The sequence below is a fragment of the Limanda limanda genome, chromosome 1 (genome assembly GCF_963576545.1).
Source record: "Limanda limanda chromosome 1, fLimLim1.1, whole genome shotgun sequence".
Taxonomy (NCBI): Eukaryota; Metazoa; Chordata; class Actinopteri; order Pleuronectiformes; family Pleuronectidae; genus Limanda; species Limanda limanda.
Window position 1 is genome coordinate 1,467,245 of NC_083636.1, and position 25,318 is coordinate 1,492,562.

General features: G+C 46.2%; 3 protein-coding genes across 3 annotated transcripts; 1 reads left to right on the forward strand and 2 right to left on the reverse strand.

Moving 5' to 3' along the window:
• Positions 1–1,978: 1,978 nt before the first annotated feature.
• On the reverse strand, positions 1,979–13,338 carry hpse (heparanase). The gene is made up of 12 exons (XM_061072132.1): positions 13,090–13,338; positions 7,592–7,707; positions 7,137–7,265; positions 5,528–5,701; positions 5,272–5,443; positions 4,607–4,654; positions 4,374–4,467; positions 4,195–4,301; positions 3,663–3,777; positions 3,116–3,240; positions 2,893–3,039; positions 1,979–2,171 (listed from the first exon to the last, which is right to left on the reverse strand). Exons 1-12 carry the CDS (start codon positions 13,317–13,319, stop codon positions 1,994–1,996), a joined length of 1,635 nt encoding a protein of 544 aa, XP_060928115.1. The 5' UTR covers positions 13,320–13,338; the 3' UTR covers positions 1,979–1,993.
• A 562-nt stretch (positions 13,339–13,900) lies between these two features.
• Positions 13,901–22,240, reverse strand: helq (helicase, POLQ like). The gene is made up of 18 exons (XM_061072121.1): positions 22,015–22,240; positions 20,986–21,646; positions 20,226–20,404; positions 19,787–19,987; positions 19,635–19,707; positions 19,464–19,561; positions 19,271–19,369; positions 18,730–18,875; positions 17,706–17,945; positions 17,480–17,621; positions 17,294–17,398; positions 17,010–17,211; positions 15,819–15,976; positions 15,610–15,708; positions 15,341–15,514; positions 15,142–15,255; positions 14,288–14,422; positions 13,901–14,205 (listed from the first exon to the last, which is right to left on the reverse strand). The coding sequence occupies exons 1-18, from the start codon at positions 22,189–22,191 to the stop codon at positions 14,101–14,103; spliced, it is 3,108 nt and encodes a 1,035-aa protein (XP_060928104.1). The 5' UTR covers positions 22,192–22,240; the 3' UTR covers positions 13,901–14,100.
• Positions 22,241–22,981: 741 nt separating this feature from the next.
• Positions 22,982–25,116, forward strand: mrps18c (mitochondrial ribosomal protein S18C). Its single transcript, XM_061072162.1, has 6 exons — positions 22,982–23,080; positions 23,228–23,274; positions 23,367–23,450; positions 23,538–23,595; positions 24,374–24,433; positions 24,963–25,116. Exons 1-6 carry the CDS (start codon positions 23,020–23,022, stop codon positions 25,037–25,039), a joined length of 387 nt encoding a protein of 128 aa, XP_060928145.1. The 5' UTR covers positions 22,982–23,019; the 3' UTR covers positions 25,040–25,116.
• The last annotated feature ends 202 nt before the right edge of the window (positions 25,117–25,318 follow it).

Consider the following 25,318-nt stretch of genomic DNA (forward strand, 5'->3'; position numbering starts at 1 on the left):
GATAGTTCGCCCAAAAATTAAAACTTTTCATTATCACAAAGTGTTTGAGTCCACAAAACACTTTTGTAGTTTCAGGGGTAAAAGGTGTTTCTAGCCAAATCCAATAAAACTGAAGTAACTGGTGAGTGATTCTTCAAATGGAATAAAACACCATAAACATAACATGTCTCCATTCTGCTCCTGTGGTGTCATCAAGTGTCCTAAAGGTCTCTGTGATCCTCTCACATATTTAAACTCGCAGATTAAAGTTTAAACAAAATGAACCAAGACAAATATTTACTGTCTTAAAACGACAAAGAATGAACGAGATAGGCGTTATATTTTATTGTGTAATGAAATTTTTCATTTTCTGTATTTAAAAAGGTTTTTACTGAAAGATGAAATGTAAATCAGCTCTTTATTAGTTGTCCCATGTGCAAAACCTGTGTAATAGATCATATTTAAATAAAAACATGCACGCTGTGTTTTACTGTAAACACAATAAATCCAAACTACTAATTAAAAAATACAGACACACTCTGTAGATATAATCTTCCACAATCTGAAAAGACTATTTATCATGAATTTAAATCATTTTTTACAAAAAAGTTATAATTCTTTGTGTTTAGAAAAGAGTGATTAATATAACTGTAGTAGAATTTAATAGAATGTACAGTAACGTAAATACATGTCATGTATAATTAGTGAGTTTCTAAGGTGAGATTTTGCTTCTGCAGGCGAGTAGAAAAACAAAGAAGAAGGAAGGAGGAGCCAAACGTTTTCTCCATGTTCGAACAAACTCATATCCAAGAGTTTAAAGAGTTAAAGTCACGTTCATGAGGTTTAATTCTTATTATTGGAAATATGTTCGACGAGTGAGTCTGTTATTTACAAACGTTTCTCTGCTGTTAAACACAAACTCATCGATGTTCTGTTTTATGTGATCAGAAACAGAATCTGCTGATGACACAGGCCGACAAGTTCTCATCTGAGGAGGTCAAGAAGGTTTCTGATGACGTCCTGTTGAGTCTGAGAAGATCCGAGGATTTCATCACTTTACATTATTAAGTTAAATTATATTTTCTACAACCTGCATGTCATCATGTGTCGTTTCAGGTGAAGCAGGTGTTTCAGTCGTCAAATATCGACGCATCAGGAAACCTGGATTACAAATCTCTGTGTGACATCATCACACACGGCGAGGAGCAGGAGGAGAGAAGAGTTTGGTTGTGATGCGTCAAAGCTTCGAGAGTTTGTGATGAAAATAAAATCAAAACTGAATTTTCTGTATTTAAAAAGGTTTTTACTGAAAGATGAAATGTAAATCAGCTCTTTATTAGTTGTTCCATGTGCAAAACCTGTGTAATAGATCTTATTTAAATGAAAAAACATGCACGCTGTGTTTTACTGTAAACACAATAAATCCAAACTACTAATTCAAAAATAGAGACACACTGTAGATATAATCCTCCACAATCAGAAAAGACTATTTATCATGAATTGAAGGCCGACAAGTTCTCATCTGAGGAGGTAAAGAAGGTTTCTGATGACGTCCTGTTGAGTCTGAGAAGATCCGAGGATTTCATCACTTTACATTATTGAGTTTAAGTTAAATTTAATTTTCTACAACCATCATCACGTGTCGTTTCAGGTGAAGCAGATGTTTCATTTGTCAAATATCGAAGCATCAGGAAACCTGGATTACAAATCTCTGTGTTACATCATCATGTGATGTGTTTGTGATGAAAACAAAATCTAAACTGAAGGAAACCTTGATCTGGAATTCACTTCTCAAGTCACGTTGTCCATCTTTATCTACACCTGTGATTTGAGGATTACAGTCGGTGGCTTCGTTCACACGAGTCACTACAATGTTTTTATTAGAAACTTAGAAACACAGCCACCGGGATGTGAAAGTAATTCTTCGTTTCATCGTCGTCACCTGAGTTCGAGTCGGTTTAGTCCGGAGAGGATGAGCCGTGTTCGATCTAAAGACCTGTGCGTGACCGCGGCGTCATCGGTGGCGTCCGGGGTCGTGACAGGCGGCGGCTCGAGCGTCTGGGAACACGAAGAAGGCCAGCGAGTAGGCAGGAAGCTGCAGGTGCTCAGCTGGAGGGAGACGCTCTCCTCTCAGGTCGGGGAGAGTTTGATCGTCCACCATCTTCAACACGTCTCCGTTCAGCTTCACAGACCTTCACAGAGTACAAAGAAATATTCTCATTATCCATTCATCTGCAGATTATTTCATCAATTAATCATTTAGTCGGAAAAAAAAATCCCGACTCTCAAATGACTATTTCTACATTCTCAAAATATTCTGATTATTTTACTGATTTAACTTCTATGATGAGATGTTTAGATTCAGTGGACTGCTCCTTTGAGTTTTATTTATTAATTATGCCCAAAGTTCACTCTGAATTTGGTAAGCACTGTTTTAAGTTCGCTGCACCTGCTGCTTGGACTGCACTGCAAAAAACTCTAAAGTTAAAGCAGCTCATAAACCTTGAAACTTTGAAGACTCGTGTGAGAGAAATTGGAGCAGCTTCATACCGCACTTGTTCTTGTTTTGGTGTGAATCCGGAGCTTTAGTCCTGTTGCCTATATAAATATAAATATATATATATTTTATCTGTGTTATGTGATTTCTGTGTGTCTTGTGACTGTTGACATTTTTGTATGCTGCTGTCTTGTCCAGGCTTCCCTTGGAAAAAAGAGGTCATTGTGTCTCAACGGGACCGACCTGGTTAAATAAAGGCAAATTAAAAATAAATAAAAATAATTTTAATGAAGCTCCTGAGGAGAATCTGTGCCTCCTCCATGGATCCCCTCTCCCACGGAACCTAAGTGACACAGCCTGAAGCTCCTCGTGACTGGAGGAGTCTTCAGGGATCAATGGGAACATTGAGGAGGCACCTGGAGTAGAGCCCCTCCTCCCCGGGCCGGTCGGCCTGCAGGACAAACGCCTCCACTGTGCCGGAGGAGCCGAGAGCCGGAGCCCAGATCCGGGCTGGTTCCTCACTCAGGTTCAGAGACATCAGCGTGAGCGCTCCGCTGCTGAAGCTGCAGACACACAGAACCTCAGGGTCAGTACAGGAAGTTCCACCAGGGGGAGACAGAGAGTCTGCAGCCGGGGAACCTCTTTGTGTTGGAGCAGTGCAGATACACTCGCACTCTCTTGCTGCGGCCGACAGCAGCAAACGCCTCGATCTTCAAAACCTCCGGTCCCACGAGTCTCTTGTAGAGAAGAGACAGCCAGTAATCCTGAGGGACGACACCAGAGGTCAGAGGTCAGCGTCAACCCTGCTGTCAGTCACACAGGAAGTCGTTAGGAGAGAAATATTCCAACTCTCACGTTCATCGCTGCAGATCCTCTATTCAGCCTCTGTCTCAAACTCATATGGACTTTAAATTAATGTTCATTTATAATTGCTAACTCATCAGTTGATCTAACAAACACCAGCTGATTGGTCGAAGCCTCAGGTGACGTCTACGTTAAACATCTTCACCTTCATCAGCCTCATCTTCCTCCCTCCATCCCTCCGTCGTTACATCTCTGGAGTGACTCTGTAACGCCCACATGGCCGTTGCCTAGCAGCAGTGTTTATGCAAATGAAGAGTCTCAGATGAACAACATGTCCAGCAGCAGCAGACATTCATAGAAGCAGTGAAGAAGAAGCTCTTACAGGAAGTGGGTCCAGGTTGTTGTCGACCAGGTGGTAGCTTCCTGAACCAATCAGCACCTGCCTCATCACCACGTCCACGCCCAGCGTGGCAGCCAGGCCCAGTTTGTCCAGCCACCTGCAGGGGGCGCACTCCCACTGTTACACTGTGTGTGTGTGTGTCTGTGTGTGGTCTCAGTGGAATATATATTGTGAGCATCAAGCAGGTCGTTTGTTGTAATGTTTGTCATGAGACCAGGGGCTGCTGGGTAATCAGTGCGTTAACCCCCCCCCCTCCCCCCCGACATGACAGTAACATGTTGAGGGAGGTTTTTCACATTTGGCACAAAGGTCACAGTCACTGCGAGTTTTGATTTGAACTGAAGACGATGCTCACGGCTCTGACTCTGATTAACTGGAGAAAGATTATTATTATTATCATTATTATTATTAATGCAACACTAAATAAATTGTGTTGTTTGACTGTTTGATTCATAATCTTCTCATCTCAGCTCTGATAGAATGTTCTTCTTGAACGCGTCTCGTGTCCACTCACATGAAACCTGCGACGAACGCGTCGGACAGACCCAAGGCTCCTCCTCCGTACGCCGAGCTCGTCTCTCCGAGCCACACCCCCTTCCCCGGGGACGCCATCTGTACTTTCTGAGCAGAGGACACATGTCAACATCGTCACCTCGCACATGTCCGAGTCTCTGAGCGTCTCGCTGTCTTCACCTGCAGAACTTCTTTGGTCTTTATCTTCAGCGAGTCGAGAATCTCTGGATCCAGGAAATCCTCCAGCGACGTGTCTCTGCCGTTCACGTAGTAACTAAGAGACGGGACAGAGGAGGTTTCACCTGCATCGTGTTCACAGAGCTGACCTGAAGTCACATGTTCTCTGTTTCATTTCAGATCCAGGAACTTTATTGTCCCTGAGCAAACACAACACAATGTGCAGGTGAACTCACTGGTGCCAGGTGCAGGCGTCCACGGCGTCCGCTCCGCTCGACAGGAACCTGCAGCACGCAACACACAAACCACTGTGAGGAGACGCCACCCCCAGGAGGAGGAGGAGGAGCCACGTGACCAGAGCAGCGAGCGTCCGACCCACGGGAATAACAGACGAGTTCAAACGTTCGGGACTAAATGAGGTGAAGCGTGAAGCTCACATGACGCTAATTTAATCCCAGGAACTGAGCTCGGCCTGGACTGCTGCTACAGACGGTTCTCTGCTGCTCAGAGACAAATACACACTGTCTCAATGTGGAAATGCAGTTTATATGTATTTATGTGTGTATGAGTATGTATCTGTGTGTGTGTGTGAATGTGATGAGATCTGGTTTAAGCAGGAAAATCTGTGTTACAGGTTTTTGTCTGTTTGCCGTGAGCGTAGATTGAATGTTATAAACACTGTTATAAAGACACTCACACACATGTGAATGCAGGTGGATTTCAAAGGTCAAAGGTCACCCAGGTTGAACTGGTTTCGACGCCACACTGAGGATTTGTTTTGCCACAGGAAGTGGAAGTTGTGTGACACTGAGTCGCTTCTCTTTTTTCTCTGTGGTTCCTCCCGATGACATTATTGTTTTAATCTGGTTCATATCAGATTATTGTTCCCATGACCTCTCACCCCTCCAGTATGTCGATCCTGTGGCCTCGCGGCTGGCCCACGTCCGGCCCGTACAGTCCGGCGCCGTGGTAGAGTTTGGACTCTGACATCATCTCTCGGAGACGGGTGAAGTCCTGTCCCAGCTGAGATCCGTCCACTCGGATCCCGGCCTTCTTCTCGAAACTGTTTGGTTCTGAGGTCAAACACACGACAGATATCAAACCCCGACCTCTGTGAGGGGGCGTGAACCTACGGGTCAGCTGACACGTGGTCGTACCGTTTCCCAGCTCCCAGGACATGGCGTAGCCTCGGGACTCGCAGTACCGCAGCAGCGAGCCGGCGTTGCTGCTGTTCCAGCTGTTGTCGGCTGTTCTGAGGAGAGCGTTCAGCCCGAAGATCAGATCCATCCCCGAGCAGCTGGAGAAGGAGTTCAGCAGGTCCACGGTCAACTCTGTCACAGGAGGAGGGTCAGCCAGCGCGTCACATGACCACAGGATCACATGACCACAGGATCACAGGATCACAGGATCACATGACCACAGGACCACAGGATCACAGGATCACATGACCACAGGATCACAGGATCACATGACCACAGGATCACATGACCACAGGATCACATGACCACAGGATCACAGGATCACAGGATCAAAGGATCACATGACCACAGGATCACATGATCTCAGGATCACAGGATCACATGACCACAGGATCACATGACCACAGGATCACATGACCACAGGATCACAGGATCACAGGATCAAAGGATCACATGACCACAGGATCACATGACCACAGGATCACATGACCACAGGATCACAGGATCACATGACCACAGGATCACAGGATCACATGACCACAGGATCACAGGATCACAGGATCACATGACCACAGGATCACAGGATCACAGGATCACATGACCACAGGATCACAGGATCACATGACCACAGGATCACAGGATCACAGGATCACATGACCACAGGATCACAGGATCACATGATCACATGACCACAGGATCACATGACCACAGGATCACATGACCACATGACCACAGGATCACATGACCACAGGATCATATGACCACAGGATCACATGACCACAGGATCACATGATCACATGATCACAGGATCACAGGATCACATGACCACAGGATCACAGGATCACAGGATCACATGACCACAGGACCACAGGATCTCAGGATCACATGACCACAGGATCACAGGATCACAGGATCACATGACCACAGGATCACAGGATCACATGATCACATGACCACAGGATCACATGAACACAGGATCACATGACCACATGACCACAGGATCACATGACCACAGGACCACAGGATCACAGGATCATATGACCACAGGATCACAGGATCACATGACCACATGATCACATGACCACAGGATCACATGACCACATGACCACAGGATCACAGGATAACATGATCATATGACCACAGGATCACAGGATCACATGACCACATGACCACAGGATCACAGGATAACATGATCACATGACCACAGGATCACAGGATCACATGACCACATGATCACAGGATCACATGACCACAGGATCACATGACCACAGGATCACATGACCACATGATCACAGGATCACATGACCACAGGATCACATGACCACAGGATCATATGACCACAGGATCACATGACCACAGGATCACATGATCACATGATCACAGGATCACATGATCACATGACCACAGGATCACATGACCACAGGATCACAGGACCACATGACCACAGGATCACAGGATCACAGGATCACAGGACCACAGGATCACATGACCACAGGATCACAGGATCACAGGATCACAGGATCACATGACCACAGGATCACAGGACCACAGGACCACATGCTCCTACCTGTGAACTTGACGCTCCTGTACTTCCTCTGAGCATCTTCTCTCATCAGGACCAGCTGCTGCTTCGACCACTCCACCTTCAGTTTGTCCTCCAGCCACGACGGCAGCGCCTCCTCATCACAGGACAGAGCTGACGGGAGCAGAGAGGACGTTTATCCACAGGTCAACTTACATTCATGTGACCTTTGACCTTTAACCACCCAAATCTAATCAGTTCATCTGTACGTTTTGAAGAAGTTCCCTCCAGGTCGTCTTGAGATATATCATGTTTACAGGGATTTGACATATTGACAAGTTGAAAATATAACGCCTCCGGCCTCTAGGTAGAGCCAGGGAGCAAAAACTAATTTCCTGTTGTTTTTGAATGAGCATAAATATTTGATATTATTATTTTGTGGTTTACTTCCATATGAAAGAAACCGAGAAGGGGGAGGAGCTTGGCTCTGTGAAGGTCACCTGATGTCTGCAGATGTTTCCTCTCAGGAGTGAAAACCATGAAGTCCTGTCTCGTTCCACCGAACCTCAGGAACGAGGGACTCAGAGCTTTGGCCAACGTCCGGATCTTCTGAGATCTGAATTCAAAACACAAAACTCATCTGAGGTTCAGGTCAGAACCTCGACTTCTACAAGAAACTTCACAGGAAACGGATCTAAACTTTCAGATGAAGATTTAAATGTGTCAGTTTGAACTTTGATGATCAGAAATGAAAATGAAAGCAAAACTTTAAAAAAAGAACATTAATTTATAAGATTAAATTAATTTTGACAAACTTTCAAATATCCAGCTACAGCAGACAGAACAAAGATTTGACCTTTGATCCTGGAGAATATGGATCTTCTGAACTTTTAGGGCCTGAGCACTGATCAAAGGTCAGGTGAGACCCTATTGAAATTGTAAGGATTATTATTATTATTCAGGCAAATTAATTGGCTTTTTGAGGGCTTTACCATGCTCAAATTCTTACCAAAATTTGCAGAAAGTTAGAAAGTGGTGAAAATTTACGTATTCTGAAGGAATTTTCAATGGGCGTCACAAAATGGCTCAACGGTGCCCCCCCGAGACCCCTGGAACGTGTTCACACTGACCGGTCTTCACAAAAATCAATACACAGCTGTATCATGATAAGACAAACAAAAGTCACAAAGGGCATTATGAAAAACGCAACAAGAAGTCCGCCATTTTCTATTTAGTGGCCATTTTGGCCATATTCCACATTTTTACTTTGATGTACTTGTACCAGGGCTTTCATCAGATCAACTTCAAATTGAGATGAGTGTCATCACAACAAGATGGAGATAAAAACTGACTGAGGGATCGACTTTTCCTCACACCGTGTGACCATGGCGTGGCGTCAAAGTTTGATTACACGCCATCAAAACAAGAGGTTCTGTATCTCAGACATATTTGGTTCAATCGTGTCCAAACTAGACACATAAGACAAGAGTCCCGGCCTAATGATATCTACACAGAAATCATGACTTAAAATCACAGCGCCCCCTGGTGGCTACAGGAAATGTCTTGTTTTTTGCATGTCTTACACTTGGATGTATTCCTCCTCATCCACTGACCTCAACCATGTCAAACTGAATCAAATGGGTCTCAAGACATTGATAATGAAGATATAAGATTACTGTGACTTTTCATCAAGCACATTATTAATAGTGGTATCAAAGTTCATCAACTCGCCATGACACACAAAATTGCTGTAACTTCCGTATTCATGGGTCCATCTCACTCAAACTACATGTGTGTATTAACAGCCCCCCCCCCTTGAAGATATTCAGATGGTTTTAAGGAATGGGCGTGGCAAAATAACTGACTAGCGCCCCCGAAAGGGCAGCCCAGGCACTACGATTGGTCTACATCTACAAAAATCGATAGGGACATGTGTCTTTAAATTACAAAGAAATACGTCTTTTAGATACATATGCTAGATCAAACAGGAAACCCACCATTTTGGATTTGGTGGCCATTTTCAGCTTTTTCAGGGCCTAGACCAGGGGTGTCCAAACTACGGCCACGCGGGCCAACTGCGGCTGCCATCCACTTTTAATTGGCCCGCATCAAAGTCTAAAAATACAACAGTATGTCACACTGTTTAAAGGCAGCTACAGTTAAGGTAGCTGCCTTTAAACAGTTTGACATAAAGGCTGCAGCTGCTGAGGGACCAGACTGTTGCTCTTTTCATTAGTGTGTTAAAACGTGGTAAAAAGAGGACGTGAAGGAGAGAGGGAGGAGAAGACATCTGTTTCTGTTTGGAGGAAGTGAATCTGTTCTTCAGTCTCTGGCAGCAGCAAGAAAATCACCTGGACAGAGAAAGATTCTGCTGTTCGATCTGTCTGGATCTACTGAAGGATCCGGTGACTACTGTCTGTGGACACAGCTACTGTAAGAGCTGTATTAACACCCACTGGGACAAAGAGGAGGAGAGAGGAAGCTACAGCTGTCCTCAGTGTAGACAGACCTTCACACCGAGGACTGTCCTGGAGACAAACACCATGTTAGCTGCTTTACTGGAGGAGCTGAAGAAGACTGGACTCCAAGCTGCTCCTGCTGATCACTGCTATGCTGGACCTGAAGATGTGGCCTGTGATGTCTGCACTGGGAGAAAACTGAAAGCTCTCAAGTCCTGTTTGAATTGTTTGGCCTCTTATTGTGAAAAACACCTCCAGCCTCATCTTCAGTCAGCTGCATTGAAGAAGCACAAGCTGGTGGAGCCCTCGGAGAAGCTCCAGGAGAACATCTGCTCTCGTCACGATGAGGTGATGAAGATGTTCTGCCGCACTGATCAGCAGTGTATCTGTTATCTCTGCTCTGTGGAGGAACATAAAGACCACGACGCAGTGTCAGCTGCAGCAGAAAGGACTGAGAGGCAGAGAGAGCTCGGGCTGAGGAGACAAACAATCCAGCAGAGAGTCCAGGACACAGAGAAAGACGTGAAGATGCTTCAACAGGAGGAGAAGGCCTTCAATGGCTCTGCTGATAAAGCAGTGGAGGACAGTGAGGAGATCTTCACTGAGCTGATCCGTCTGCTGGAGGAAAGAAGCTCTGATGTGGAGCAGCAGATCAGATTCCAGCAGGAAACTGAAGTGAGTCGAGTCAGAGAGCTTCAGGAGAGACTGGAGCAGGAGATCACTGAGCTGAAGAGGAAAGACCATGAACTGAAGCAGCTCTCAGACACAGAGGATCACAAGCAGCTTCTAAACAACTACCCCTCACTGTCACCACTCAGTGAATCTACACACTCATCCAGCATCAGGATCCGTCCTCTGAGGGACTTTGAGGATGTGACAGCCGCTGTGTCACAGGTCAGAGGTCGACTAGAGGACATTCTGAGTGAGACAGAGACAGAGATTTTACAGATTGTGTCTCAAGTGGATGTTTTACTGCAAGAACCAGAGCCAGAGACCAGAGCTGACTTCTTAAAATATTCACAGGAAATCACACTGGATCCAAACACAGTACACAGACGTTTGTTATTATCTGAGGGAAACAGAAAAGTAACATGTACGTATGAAGGACAGTCTTATTCTGATCACCCAGACAGATTCACTTATTGGTATCAGGTCCTGAGTAGAGAGAGTCTGACTGGACGTTGTTACTGGGAGGTGGAGGTGGAGGTGGGGGGACGAATTGATGTCGCAGTCACATACAAGAATATCAGCAGAGCAGGACGCTCACATGAATGTATATTTGGATTTAATGATAAATCTTGGTCATTATATTATGATGGAAACAGTTATGACTTTCAATACAACAACATCAGGACTCCAGTGTCAGGTCCTGTGTCCTCCAGAGTAGGAGTGTACCTGGATCACAGTGCAGGTATTCTGTCCTTCTACAGCGTCTCTGACACCATGACTCTCCTCCACAGAGTCCAGACCACATTCACTCAGCCTCTCTATGCTGGAGTTTGGGTTGGTTATGGACACACAGCTGAGTTCTGTAAACTCAAATAGACTTGAGTCATTAAAAGCAGTGATTTAGATTCTGTGTGTAAATCTTTAACTTCTATTGTCTCCATGTTTGTTGATCAAAGTTCGTTGTTGTGATGTTTCTGCTCCGCACAGAGATCAGCTGTCAATCAAACACTGACCTTCCTTTATCACACGTGTTTACTTCTCACTTTGTAAAGACAGAAATCTATAATTACACTGACATGAATGTATTTGAAAGAACCCGAGCTTAGAGCGGTGGGGGGCCTATTGTATCGTATTGTATATGGGTCTATCTCCCTCAAACTACCAAGTGTAGCCACCCCCCCCCCACAGACATTCAGATGGTTTTAAGGAAAGGGCCTGGCAAAATAACTGACTAGCGCCCCCTAAAGGGCAGCCCCGGCACTAGGATTTGCCGACATCTACAAAAATATATAGGGACATATGCCTTTTCATAAAAAACAAATAAGTCTCCTGGATAGACATGCTCGACCAAACAGGAAGCCCGCCATTTTGACTTAAATGGCTATTTTGGCCATTTTCCACATTAGTACTTTGACGAACTCATAGGGCTTTCATCAGATCAACTTCAACTTCTGGGAATGTGAAGCGTTTATCCTTGCCACAGAGAGGAAAACGCATCCAACGCGGAGACGTGCGCTTGGTCATCGTTCGCTCTCTCCCCCGACAGCAACAGGCTTCAACGTGCGGGTGCTCAGGCCCGCAAGTGCTACACTGAGCCCTGGTCATTATTAGGGCCCGAGCACTGATCGAAGGTCAGGTGAGGCCCTATTGAAATTGTAAGGATTATTATTATTATTCAGGCAAATGAATTGGCTTTTTGAGGGCTTTACCATGCTCAAATTCTTACCAAAATTTGCAGAAAGTTAGAAAGTGGTGAAAATTTACGTATTCTGGAGAAATTTTCAATGGGCGTCGCAAAATGGCTCAACGGTGCCCCCCCGAGACCCCTGGAACATGTTCACATTGACCGGTGCAAGTGGAAAAACACAACAGGAAGCCTGCTATTAGCATTTAGTGGCCATTTTGGCCATATTCCACATTTTTACTTTGATGTACTTGTACCAGGGCTTTCATCGGATCAATTTCAACTTGAAGATGAGTGTCATCACAACAAGACGGAGATAAAAACTGACCGAGGGATCGATTTTTCGTCACATGGTGTGACCGTGGCGTGGTGTCAAAGTTTGATTACACGCCATTAAAACACGATGTTCTGTAACGCGGACACACATGGACCATGAATCCTTTGATGCTGAGCCGTAAACAAACAACTCCACTCCTGCAGTGTCAGTCTTCCTAGATCAAAGGAAACTTTATTTCAGTTTGAATCTCTGTTTTCTTATTGAACATAATTTTTACCTTTGAATTCTAAGAAGAGTTTTCATCTTAATAATAAAGATTATTATTCAAAATTATGCGTGACACACAAATGTACATAGACAAACACACACAAGCAGACACACACACACACAAACAAAGGCACAGAGACAAACTCGCACACTCACACAAAGTTTAACACACATACACACAAATATACAAAGACAAACACAAACAAAGACAAACACAGACACACACTCACACGCAAAGGCAAACACAGACACCCACACACATCACACCAAAAATACACAAAGACAAACACAGACACACACACACAAAGGCACAGAGACAAACTCGCACACTCACACAAAGTTTAACACACATACACACAAATATATAAAGACAAACACAGACACACACTCACACACAAAGAAAAACACAGACACCCGCACACATTCAAACCAAAATACACAAAGACAAACACGCATACTCACAAATACACAAAGACAAACACGCATACTCACAAATACACAAAGACAAACACGCATACTCACAAATACACAAAGACAAATACACAAAGAAAAACACAAACAAAGACAAACTCACACACACACAGGTAAACAAAGACACACTCACTCACACACACGCAGACACACACTCTGGCCCGGTCTGACCTCAGCAGGTACATGAAGCTCTCCTCGCTGCCCAGGCTGGAGTCGATGGTCACGGACAGGAACCGCGGGTCCACCCGGTGCAGGACGGAGCTCAGGTCCGCGGACACGGACACGAGCTGCGACCCGGAGCCGGTCCGGTTCCAGCCCGGGTCCGAGGCGACCCAGCCCGGGTCTCTGGTGAAGAGGAGTCCGTGCGAGAGCCGGAGGAGGAAGAGGAGCAGGAGACTCATGATCGCACTGAGACGCTTCCTGAAGTGTCTGCTCCTCCAGCAGGGGGCGCACCTCCTCCTCTCCGCGGGCCCAGGGGCGGTCCTGAGACCCACAGGGGCCCAACGGACACCTGCAGGGGCCCCCCACTCAATAGAGATGAATCACATGACAGCTCCAATCAGTGAAGCATCTCCACCGCCTCCTGGTGTCTAACTGCGGTATAACCCCTCCTCCTCCATGTTAGCAGACGGGACATGAACCAAACTAAAGAATCAAAGTAGACGTTAAATAAATGTTTGTAAAGATGTTTCTGTCGGTTCAGGTCGTTCTCATCTCTCTGATGTTTGTTCATGTTTTGATCAGTTTGGTTTTATTCTGTTATTTGATATAAAAACATGAGACGCTGTGATTGACAGCTGAGACTGACTCCTGGTTGGTTGAAGCATGTATGGGCGGAGCCTCGATACCACTGCACAGACCCGTCGTCCATCTTTAAATATCAGTTGTTGACTCCCACTTTAAACTGTAACCATCTCAATCACGTTCATACGCTCAACATCTCACCTGTGATTCTGAAGAAGATTCTTTAAGAAGTCAGACGTGTGTTTTACAGGTTTATTTGTCAGTTTGAAGCGTCACAGACTCGTGGTCGTGACATCACTTCATGATCACAGTGAAGCTGATGAAACTTATTCAATAAAATAAATGTGTATTTCAAAGCAATGAAAGAATAAAAAGCAGGACGGCAGCAGTCCAGACAGAGAATAAAAGTTATGTATAAATATTTAATGATAAATAAACTCAGACGAGTTGCTCTGTTGATAAATCAGCAGGCAGGTCTGACGGCGCCATCAGCAGGTCGTCCACTTCCTCCTGAAGAGCCGCCGCCTTTTCATTCAGCAGCATCTGGGAAACAGAGACACGTCATCAGTCCACGAGTCGAGCAGCAGGTTCAAACCTTCACGTGGAGGCACCAGGACAAACTCACTTTAGCCGAGGCCACGATCTGATGGGCCTGTTTCTTGCTCAGGTTTTCCATCGACCTGGACAGGAAGGCGGGGTCGGCGTTCGCCAGGCGAGTCAGCGTCTTGTAGCCGGCGTTGTACAGCTGCTTCGCTCGTGACTGGAGGAAAAGACTAACATGTAAACATACTGTATGTGACGGTATAACTACACTTTATATGTTGTTTACAATATTGATATTATATATCATTTTATACAATAATATTGTCTCTTGCACACTCTGTCTACATATTCTTAGACTCATAGTATATTATATTACCTATTGTATAGTCAAATACTTATATTCATATTCATACTTCTATATATCATATCATACTCTCTGTATATTCTTGTTTACATAAGTCTATATACACATATTTATTTATATGTACATGTTATAATTACTATTATTATATCACCATTACTATTATTATTATATATACTGTTGCTGCCATTATTACCATATACTGCTTTTATATTGGTATAATTACTATCATATATAAATATATATTATGTTATATTATATACTATATATACAGTACTATTCTTATATACTGTCTAACAATAACATTACCATCATATCATCAGTACTTTTACCATCATCTTGCCACTGCACCTTATCTACCTATTTATCTTGTGCTTCTGTTTTTATTCTTTCTACCTCAATATTTTTAATTTTATTGTATTTTTATCTTGTGCTTCTGTTTTTTTATTCTTTCTACCTTTTATTTTTAATTTTATTGTATTGTATTGTATTTTATTGTATTCAAATATACCGGCTGCTATGACAACTTAATTTCCCTTCGGGGATGAATAAAGTACTCTATCTACTTCACTGACCTCCATGACTCCAACCACCTCCATCAGAGGGATAAGCTCCGCCCTCACACAGTAACTCAGCCTCCGCGTCAGCTCCGTCAGCAACGCTTTGAACGGCCAAAGCTCCTCCAGCTCCTGATCTCACACAGAAAACACATTTTATTAATGTCCAACGTGTGAGAGCAGCTGCTGCAGATCCACGTGGGAGGATGGGCGGTACCTCGGTGAAGTGCAGGACGCAGGAGCAGAACGCCGACGAGGAGCTGAGCAGCGTCTGCACGAAGCCTCGGCTCAGCTGGAAGCGGTCGGCCACGCCCCACAGGTTCGTTTCCCTCAGGAGAGCAAACAGCACCAGAGCCAGATACATGCGTCTGGCCACCGTCAAGTCCACGTTCTGTCTCACAACCACAGAGAGGAGACGCCATCAGCTGATCACCTGAACACTGGGAATCTCACCGGGAGCTTTCTCGCTCACAAACCCTCGCGTACGTTTTTCACCGTCTGTCCGGCGGCTTTTCTCGCTACGAAACTCTCCGGCACGCCGACGGCCGCGGACATCTTCTGCTCGGCCGCCGACAGAAGCGTGAACTGAAAGATACAACGGAGAATATTACAAAGACGAGTAAAGACCAGTGACATCACAGTGACATCACAGTGACATCACAGTGACATCACAGTGACCGGCAGCGGCTCCGCACCTGTCGGAAGTAAATCATCCAGTCGGGTTTGCACTGGGCGACCATGTCGTACGGCGTCACCAGGTAGAGCAGGTGCAGGTAGCTGTTGAGCAGCAGACCCTCCAGGCCGCGGGACAGGTCCTGGTACAGGACGCCGCTGCAGCTCAGATCCACGGAGCCTGAGGACGAGAGGAGGGAACCGCTCAGTGAGCTGTGACATCACAAGCTGAGCTGTGACATCACAAGCTGAGCTGTGCCATCACAAGCTGAGCTGTGCCATCACAAGCTGAGCTGTGAAATTACAAGCTGAGCTGTGACATCACAAGCTGAGAGGGTCAGGAACCATGGAGACCCTCACAGTGATGTCATCCTGCATCCTCTGACATCACAGCGGAGAAACCAGCCAATCAGGCAGATCATAGATCATGTGACTAAAACTACAGCTCACGGTTATTATTTTGTTATAATTTCTTTGGCTTTTATTTTAAAGACCAATGTTGCATTTGTCATTTATTAATTAATCACAGTAATAGTTTTTATAAAACTTTAAGGATGTGGGAAGAGTTTTGGAAATCAATATTTGGGATTTTGAATGTTGCTTTTGGCCTACATCTACAACCTAGCCCTTTAATGGCTATATTTGGGGTAAGGGGTAACGACACTGCGACAGCCACTGACAAGAAAAATGTTATTGCCTTTGCCACTCTAATTGCTCGAAGGAGAATTCTCTTGGAATGGAAATCACAATTACCACCGAAGGCATCTGTGTGGCTTTCTGATATGATGATGTTTTTAAAAATTGCAAAAGTTAAATACTTTCTTAGAGGATCAACCGGAAAATTCAACAAAGTCTGGGACCCTTTACTGGTCTATTTTGACAAACTTGTCACTCTCCCCTCTCATTAGTATAGGGCGTTAACGTAAAGCGCAAACGCTTTCATCTTAGGAGAACTCCCCCCCCCCCCCCTCCTTTTTTTTTTTTTTTTGTGGCACAGGGAATGTTAGGGTGGGATGGGGTTTATAAAAATATAAAAATGTAAATTGTTAAAATGCTACTGTTTCATTGTACATTAACACAAAAAGTAATTTAATTGAAATATTGCAACATGTGTGACAGTGTACGTCTTGTCTAACAACCAATAAAAATACATGTAAAAAAAAAAAACTTTAAGGATGTGAAACTCGTGAAACTCAGCGTCGATGATGCGTCACCTTTGAACGTAGCTTTCCCGAGCTTGGTGACCTGCAGCGTCTGTGTCTCCGTCGTCACGGCGACGAGGTCCCTCTCCTGCAGGACGTCCACACTCTGCTGCACCACGTCCCACAGACTCCGCTCCGCACACAGCTGCTCCCGCTGGACGTACAACAGCGTCCCCTGCAGGAAGTCCCGGACCTGCTGCATCGAGCTGGTGATCTGACAACAGAGCAGATGATTCTTACTTCTTCTTTCACCTCGTCCGTGTCATGGAGAAGAAAGACGAGACAGAAGGATTTACATTGAGTCCGATGAGCGACAGGATGAGACTCAGGATTCCTTTCCCGTCGTCGTGCATCAGGTGACTGCGACAGTTCTCCATCGGGGCGCACACCAGCGTCTGAGCCTGAGAACAGAAGAATCAGTTTGAGACGCAACCTTCAGTGACGTCCTCTGGGATCCGGCTGTAGAGTGTGAGTCCAGGCACCAGGTTCCTGTCTTTGTCCTGCAGGACGAGGATACTCTCTCCCACGGAGTCGATGCCCGCTCGCCCGGCTCGGCCCACCATCTGCTTGTACTGACTCCTCTTCAGGAAGTCTGCAGCCACGTACGGCGAGCGGAGAATCACTCTGGACATCAAGGTCGTCAACAGATTAATAATCTTAGTAATCATTCACCGCTCGTCTTTATGTACAGACGCAGATCCGTCTCACCTGCGAGCCGGGAGGTTGATCCCAGCAGCGAGGGTGGAGGTACAGGCCAGGAGGCAGAGCACGCCGTTGGAGTAGGCCTCCTCCACCAGCTTCCTCTCCTCTGTGGTCAGTCCGCTGTGGTGGTAGGCCAGGCCGTACGGCACCGTCCTCCTGAGCACCGGACACACCGAGCCGTCTCCGCTGTCCTTCAGCTCCCTGAGGAGGAGGAGCTTGTCCTCCCGCCGGTGCTGCAGGAAGTCCCTGTCCAATCAGAGGAGCGAGTCAGTGGCTGCTGACTAGAGGTGTCACGATACCAAAAATTCAGTAGTCGGTGCCAATACCAGTAAAATAACACGATTCTCGATGCCAATTTCGATACCACGGTAAAAAAAAAGTGCATTATTTGGATGTTGTTAATGTCATGTACGGTAATTCAATGTGCTTGCGCTGCGCATATACTGAGGGTTATACGGTAGTTGCGGTCGCATGTGAGTGACGCTTTGTTGTGAGACACGTTATGCATTAAATGATACGTCTGCCTCACGCCGGGTTTACACCGGACGCTGAAGCGACGCCAAAGCGACTCGTAAGCGCAGCACCAAGCCTTAAATAACAGCTGGCTCCCATCCACTCCCATGCGCCGCTTCAGCTTCCGGTGTAAACAACCATGTGCCGGCGCGCTAAGGATTAGCGCGGAGCGGCGGCGTTGCTTCCGTGTCCGGTGTAAACCCGGCGTCAAACGCAAAATACTTCCATACACGACTCTTTGTGCCTTTTTAATAAACAAGTCGAGGTGGGGCGAACGCTGCAGCCGCAGTTGCCGTCTTGGTTTTCTGAATGTAAACGTCGACTGGCGCAGCCCCGATGCTAATGCTAAGTTGCTAACAGCTGCTGGCATCGAAGCTCACGGTGCCTACGGTGCTTCAAAAACTTGGGCATCGGCATCGTTTTGTTATGTCAGTATCGAAAGGCATCGTAGGTATCGGTTCTCGTGACATCCCTACTGCTGACGACACCAGAGACGACAGGCGACGGGTTCACTCACTCTTTCAGATATTTACAGATCATCCCAGCGACGTTCTCACAGTTCTTCTTGGTCGGACAGAAGACCAGACACGAGTGCGTGGGAATGACTTCAGTCACCAGAGCGATGATGTGGTCCGGGTCCGTCTTCTGCATGGAGCTGGAATACTGAGAGAGACCAGAGATCAGACATAGAGCTTCTTCAGATATCAATATACTATACCAGCTGTCAGTCAACCCATCTGGTGCTTTGTGGTCTGTTTGACTCTTAATGATCATAATTCACTACATGAACATCAGCTGTTTGAAGAAGACTTGAAACTAGAGACTGAGACAGAAACTCCTGAATGGTTCCTGACGTGATAAAGTGAGAAGAAGAGTCACTTTCTATAGAAACTACCAGAGGAGTCGCCCCCTGCTGGTCACTACACAGAACACCAGTTTCAGACGCTTCTGTCTTGGCTTCACTTCACGAGTAGAAGTTGAATTATTTCTACGTGTGTGTCTCTGTTGTGTAGTTGTGTGCTGACAGCGAACATGACCTTTATGAAACCTGTCTTTACCTTATAGTTGAGAAGACGTGAGAACCTGAAGCAGTTCTCCTCCTTCGGGTCCACTTCATAGATCGTGTCGTTCAGTTTGACGTATTCCTTCAGCTGGACCTGAAAAGAGGAAGATTAAATCGTCACACCTGATGAACTTCATCATCACAACACAACAGTTTCAGTGGATTAATACACGTTTTAAATCACTCACAGGTCTGAAGTCATTTGTGTAATTTTCAGCCTTTAAAAACGTCTGCAGGTCCCTGATGTTTCCCAAGGTGGCGCTCATGCCAATAATCTGAGTCTTTTCTGGAAAATAAATCAGGAGCATTATTCATTTAATCCAAAGATAATAAAAGAAGAAAGGAAATAAGACACTTACTGCTCATGTACAGAACTTTGGCCAGAGTCATTTCAATGATAGCTCCTCTGCTTCCATCACCCAACATGTGGAGCTGCACCCGCAAGAAAAACAACTTCCATCAAACCTCAGAACATCTCAACACGTCAAACTCCTTCTGTTTAAAGTTTTACCTCATCAACCACCACCAGGCCCACGTTATCCAGCCGGCCGGCCTCGATCAGAGAGTTCACCAGGCCGTGGCCTTTCTCTATCGTGGAGATGTAAAGTGACGTCTGGTTCCTCTGCTTCACGGGAGGAAACCGGCCCTTGCTGCCGGCGTACTCCTCCACCATGAAGTCCAGCTCCAGGCCGAAGCTCGCCAGCCCGCGCACCTGAAACATCCACAAAGGGAGTCAGTGGAGTTCAGGAACGGTGTCTCACGAGGCTCAATCCTCAGTCCTCTGCTCTTCACTGCTCACAACAACAACATCATCTCCACGACACTATAATCAGACAGTTGGTCTAAATGCTGATTTAACCAAACATGTTACTTCCTTCGTCATGATCATGTTCCAGAACCAAACTGAACCAAAGGATCAGTCGTTCTTCTGTCTGAACCCGAACCCGTACCTTCTCCTGCACCAGGGAGATGTACGGCAGGATGAACAGACAGTCCTTCTTCCTGCACAGCAGCTCTCGGAGGATGAGGATCTCGGCCACCAGAGTTTTCCCTCCGCTGGTTGGAAGAGAGTAGATCAGATTCTTCCGCTGCTGAACACAGTCGAGGTTCAGACACGTCTCCTGCCAATCTGAGACCGAGGAGGAACAACAAGTCTGAGTTTCAGAGGCTTGAAGGAATCAAACAGAATCCAGCTGACAACATCTAAAGCTGGTTTCAATGTGACCATGAGGATCATTTATATTAAAGGGTGAGAAAAGTCTCACTTAAACTAAAAGATGACATCTTCAAATGTCTTGTTTTATAAACTTCAAAACTCAAAAGTTCTCAAATAAACATTGTAAACCTACTTGGAAATAAACCCAGATTCTGCTTCACACTGGTTTTGATTATTCTGTTGATCTCTGCTTATTCTTCTTTTTTTATTTATGTTCTATTACTTCTAATTGTTATATTTTTAAATTGTAATATGTTTTATTGTACTGTGGTTTATTGAAAACTTGTATTTCTTGTAAACATTGATCTCAAAGTGTTGGATTCATCGTTTCAGGTAAGAACGTGAAACATTTTCAACATTCTCTCGTCTCCGTGACGAACAAGAGATATGAACTCTTCTTCTTCGTCTTCTTCGTCTCTGAGAAACTGAAACTGAGCATTTTGTTTTAACTCGTTTACACAATCTGATGAATCCATAATGAATCAGTCCGTCACCATATAAGCTCTTGATTCCTCTCAGTTTGTACATCAGATCTTTTACTTTGGAGGGGAGTCCAAAGAAAGGCCCGAGGTCGGTCGTCTCCGTGGAAACCGTCTCCATGGCCTGCCTGGCGACGCCCATCTCCTCGGTAACCACGGCTTCCTTCAAGCCGACGGAGCGAGACACGTTGGATGGAGCGGCGGCGTTACAGAGCATCGTCCTCTTCAGCTGATCCGTCACACTCCTCCTGGCTCGGCTCCGGGTCCTGGTCGTATCGTCTGTGTGTCCGTCTGTCCCGGCCTCACACGTCCTCCTGTGTCCACGGTCTCCTGCGTTTCTAGAAGGTGTTGAAGTTGTGTCTCCGTCCTGCAGCTTGTTCCTCTTCACACCTTCAGCCATCTGCTCTTCAAACTGAAACTGGCTGAAAGGCAAGTCCTCGAAGGGTTCGTCTCCCAGGACGTCCAAGATGGAGTCTGTGAGGACATCATGGCAGGAGTGCTTCTGGACGAGGTCTCCGGGCGGTGGCCGAGCGGCGAGGTCCTGCTGATCCACGACCACGAGCTGGACCTCACGCCGTCTCTCGTCCTGTTCTGCGTCGTCAAGCTTGGCCAGGAGCGAGCTGTCGTCCAGGAGACTGTCGTAGTCTCCGAAGAGATCCTCCGTGTCGCTGCAGAACTGCAACGAGACACGAGAGCGTTCAGTTCACACGTCATCGAGACACAAGAGCGTTCAGTTCACACGTCATCGAGACACGAGAGCGTTCAGTTCACACGTCATCGAGACACAAGAGCGTTCAGTTCACACGTCATCGAGACACAAGAGCGTTCAGTTCACACGTCATCGAGACACAAGAGCGTTCAGTTCACACGTCATCGAGACACAAGAGCGTTCAGTTCACACGTCATCGAGACACAAGAGCGTTCAGTTCACAGGTCATCGAGACACGAGAGCGTTCAGTCCGGTCAGCTGACTACACAGGGATCTGATTCAAGATGAGACTGATCTAGTATCTGAGGGTTTCTGTGTCTGATCTTCTCACTCACCTCAGCAGGTTGAGCCATGATGCTGGTGACCCTCCTGTTGGTGGAACAGGTGTCTCCTCCTCCTCCTCCTCCTCCTCCTCTCTTCCTGGCAGGGGTCATGTGACTCGGAGCTCCATCTCTAGACCTCTTCCTCCCGGAAACTCGTTTTATTTTGATGTCTCCGTCTCCGCAGTTCATCGCTGATCATGTTCCATGTTAAACAGCTGCTGAATAAACACTACAGCTACACTCACACACAAACACACACACACACACACACACACACACACACACACACACACACACACACACACACACACACACACACACACACACACACACACACACACACACACACACACGAAGCCTCTCTTCCAGATGAATGATGCTAACAGACGTTAGCCGGTGTTAGCTCCTCTTGACTCTTTGCTGCTTCAGCTCTTGAACTCGTCACTTTACACAAATGTTTACAGATTTTCCACAAACGTTTAAAAGTTTTTACAGAAACGATTCGATATGAAATCGCTCGTTAAGTTTGAACTGAGTGAAACATCCGCTCAGAGATCAGCACGACGCAGTGTCAACAAGAGAGAACCACTGCGTCACTTCCGGTTGTTTATAAACTTCAACAGAAACAGTTTCTGTGACTTTAGCTACGACCAGAGGAAGTTACTGTATTACTCGATTACAGTAACGAGACAAAACGATGACGTCAATAACTTAAATATGTATTATCTGTAGATGCAGCTTTAATTAAAATAAAATTATATTTGGTGTGAAATCTCGGTGTTGTTTCAGTTCAGTTGTTTGTTTACGTTAAAACAAAAACAACAACAATAATATCAAATGTTCTTAAATTAAATCAAATTTAAAAACTACTTATTATAACGTGTCTAAATCATTTTATTTGTATTGTTAAAACAACCACAACGGACAATCGAAGAGGTAGGAACCAACAGTCCCTCCTCACGGACGCGCCGGAGCCTCTCACAGGTCGGACCGCTTCACTTCCGGTGTCAGGTCAACATGTTCCCTCTGAGATTGTCGCTGCGGTTAAACTCGATTTTATCTCAACACGTAAACACGAGTAAGATCAACTCCACGTTCAGTTTCTGTGTGAATGTGACGCAGTTTGTTACGTTTGCAAATCAAATGTCTGTTTACTTCCAGTTGATGCTAATGCTAATGCTAGCTAGCCCAGCCAGGAGACTGACTGTGACATCTGTCTCTGTAGGTTTGAGGAGTGTGACGTCAAACGTGGTCCAACGGAAAGATGACGTGGTGAGTGATGTCATTCATCATGACAGGAACCTCAGGTAATACGTCATGAATTCAGTTCAACCACGTGATGGTGTTTGTGTTCATGTTGTCAGCTCGTGAAGATGGAAAATCCGTTTAAAGAGGCTCAGACCGGATGTGTCCTGTGTAACGTGCAGGTGGATTTCAAGAACACACAGGTGAGTGGTGTCTGTGTGTGTGTGTCTGTGTGTCTGTGTGTGTGAGTGTGTCTGTGTGTGTCACTAACACGTCTATCTGTCCTACAGCTGCTGTCTCAGTTCATCTCCCCTCACACAGGACGGATCTACGGCCGACACATCACAGGTGAGTGTCTGTGACGTCAGGTGATCCACGTGACCTCACAGGTGATCCGCGTGACCTCACAGGTGATCCGCGTGACGTCAGGTGATCCGCGTGAGGTCCGGTGATCCGCGTGAGGTCCGGTGATCCGCGTGAGGTCCGGTGATCCGCGTGAGGTCCGGTGATCCGCGTGAGGTCCGGTGATCCGCGTGAGGTCCGGTGATCCGCGTGAGGTCCGGTGATCCGCGTGAGGTCCGGTGATCCGCGTGAGGTCCGGTGATCCGCGTGAGGTCCGGTGATCCGCGTGAGGTCCGGTGATCCGCGTGAGGTCCGGTGATCCGCGTGAGGTCCGGTGATCCGCGTGAGGTCCGGTGATCCGCGTGAGGTCCGGTGATCCGCGTGAGGTCCGGTGATCCGCGTGAGGTCAGGTGATCCGCGTGAGGTCAGGTGATCCGCGTGAGGTCAGGTGATCCGCGTGAGGTCAGGTGATCCGCGTGAGGTCAGGTGATCCGCGTGAGGTCAGGTGATCCGCGTGAGGTCAGGTGATCCGCGTGAGGTCCGGTGATCCGCGTGAGGTCCGGTGATCCGCGTGAGGTCCGGTGATCCGCGTGAGGTCCGGTGATCCGCGTGAGGTCCGGTGATCCGCGTGAGGTCCGGTGATCCGCGTGAGGTCCGGTGATCCGCGTGAGGTCAGGTGATCCGCGTGAGGTCAGGTGATCCGCGTGAGGTCCGGTGATCCGCGTGAGGTCAGGTGATCGCTCTGAGATCAGATCTGTGACTCGTCTCTGCTCTGATTCCTCAGGTTTGTGTGGAAGAAAACAGAAGGAAATCTCCAAGGCCATAAAGAAAGCTCACTCCATGGGTAAGATTCTGTTCACTTGTGTCACTGAAGCTGTTTTCAGACATGAACTGAACCACTGACATGTTCCTCACATGTTCCTGACGTGTTCCTCACATGTTCTTGACGTGTTCCTCACATGTTCTGTGTGAGAACTAATGTCTGAGTCAGAGTCTCTGGATGTTCTGGATCTTCTCCTGCAGCCTCCTGGTAAAATGTGTGTAACATGTCCTTGTGAGTCCATGTGAGGAACCAGCAGGACAATGTGTGGAAGCTTCCCAGAGAGCGAGTGGACGTGTGGATGAGGTTTCTAAAACGAGACGTGAAACTGGAAGAACACAAAGATCTCAGGATGAAGAAGAGGAGCCGGACACGTAGAAGATGAAGACGTCCACTTGGAAACACGAGGAGATTCACACGAGAACATTTTACTGAGTTCATGTCTGAAAACAGCTCCTGTCCACAGAGTTCAGTCGGTTGTTATATGTAAAGTCACCACTAGATGTCACTAAAGCTTTGTCAGATTTAATTCACTGGACTCTCTTTCCTGCAGGTTTCATGTCGGTGACTCACAAACACCCACAGTTCATGAAGGATCCCAACATCTGTGGCATCAAACATCTGCATTAGTGGACGGACCCGTGTGTGTGTGTGTGTGTGTATGTGTGTGTTTGTGTCATTTGTGAATTAAAACCTGTTAATTATGAGTCTTTTGTCGTCAGTTTGTTATCGTTCACCTCATCAAGCTGTTTTCTTCACGTTGAACAAACTGAATCAAATTGAAGTTTAAAAACATCTCAGGATCTGAACTATTACACTAAGTTAAAATAAAAAAAACACATTTTCATTATGTTAACAAATGTATTTAGAAAAAATAACAAAAAATGTACAGTATGAAACAATAGTTTT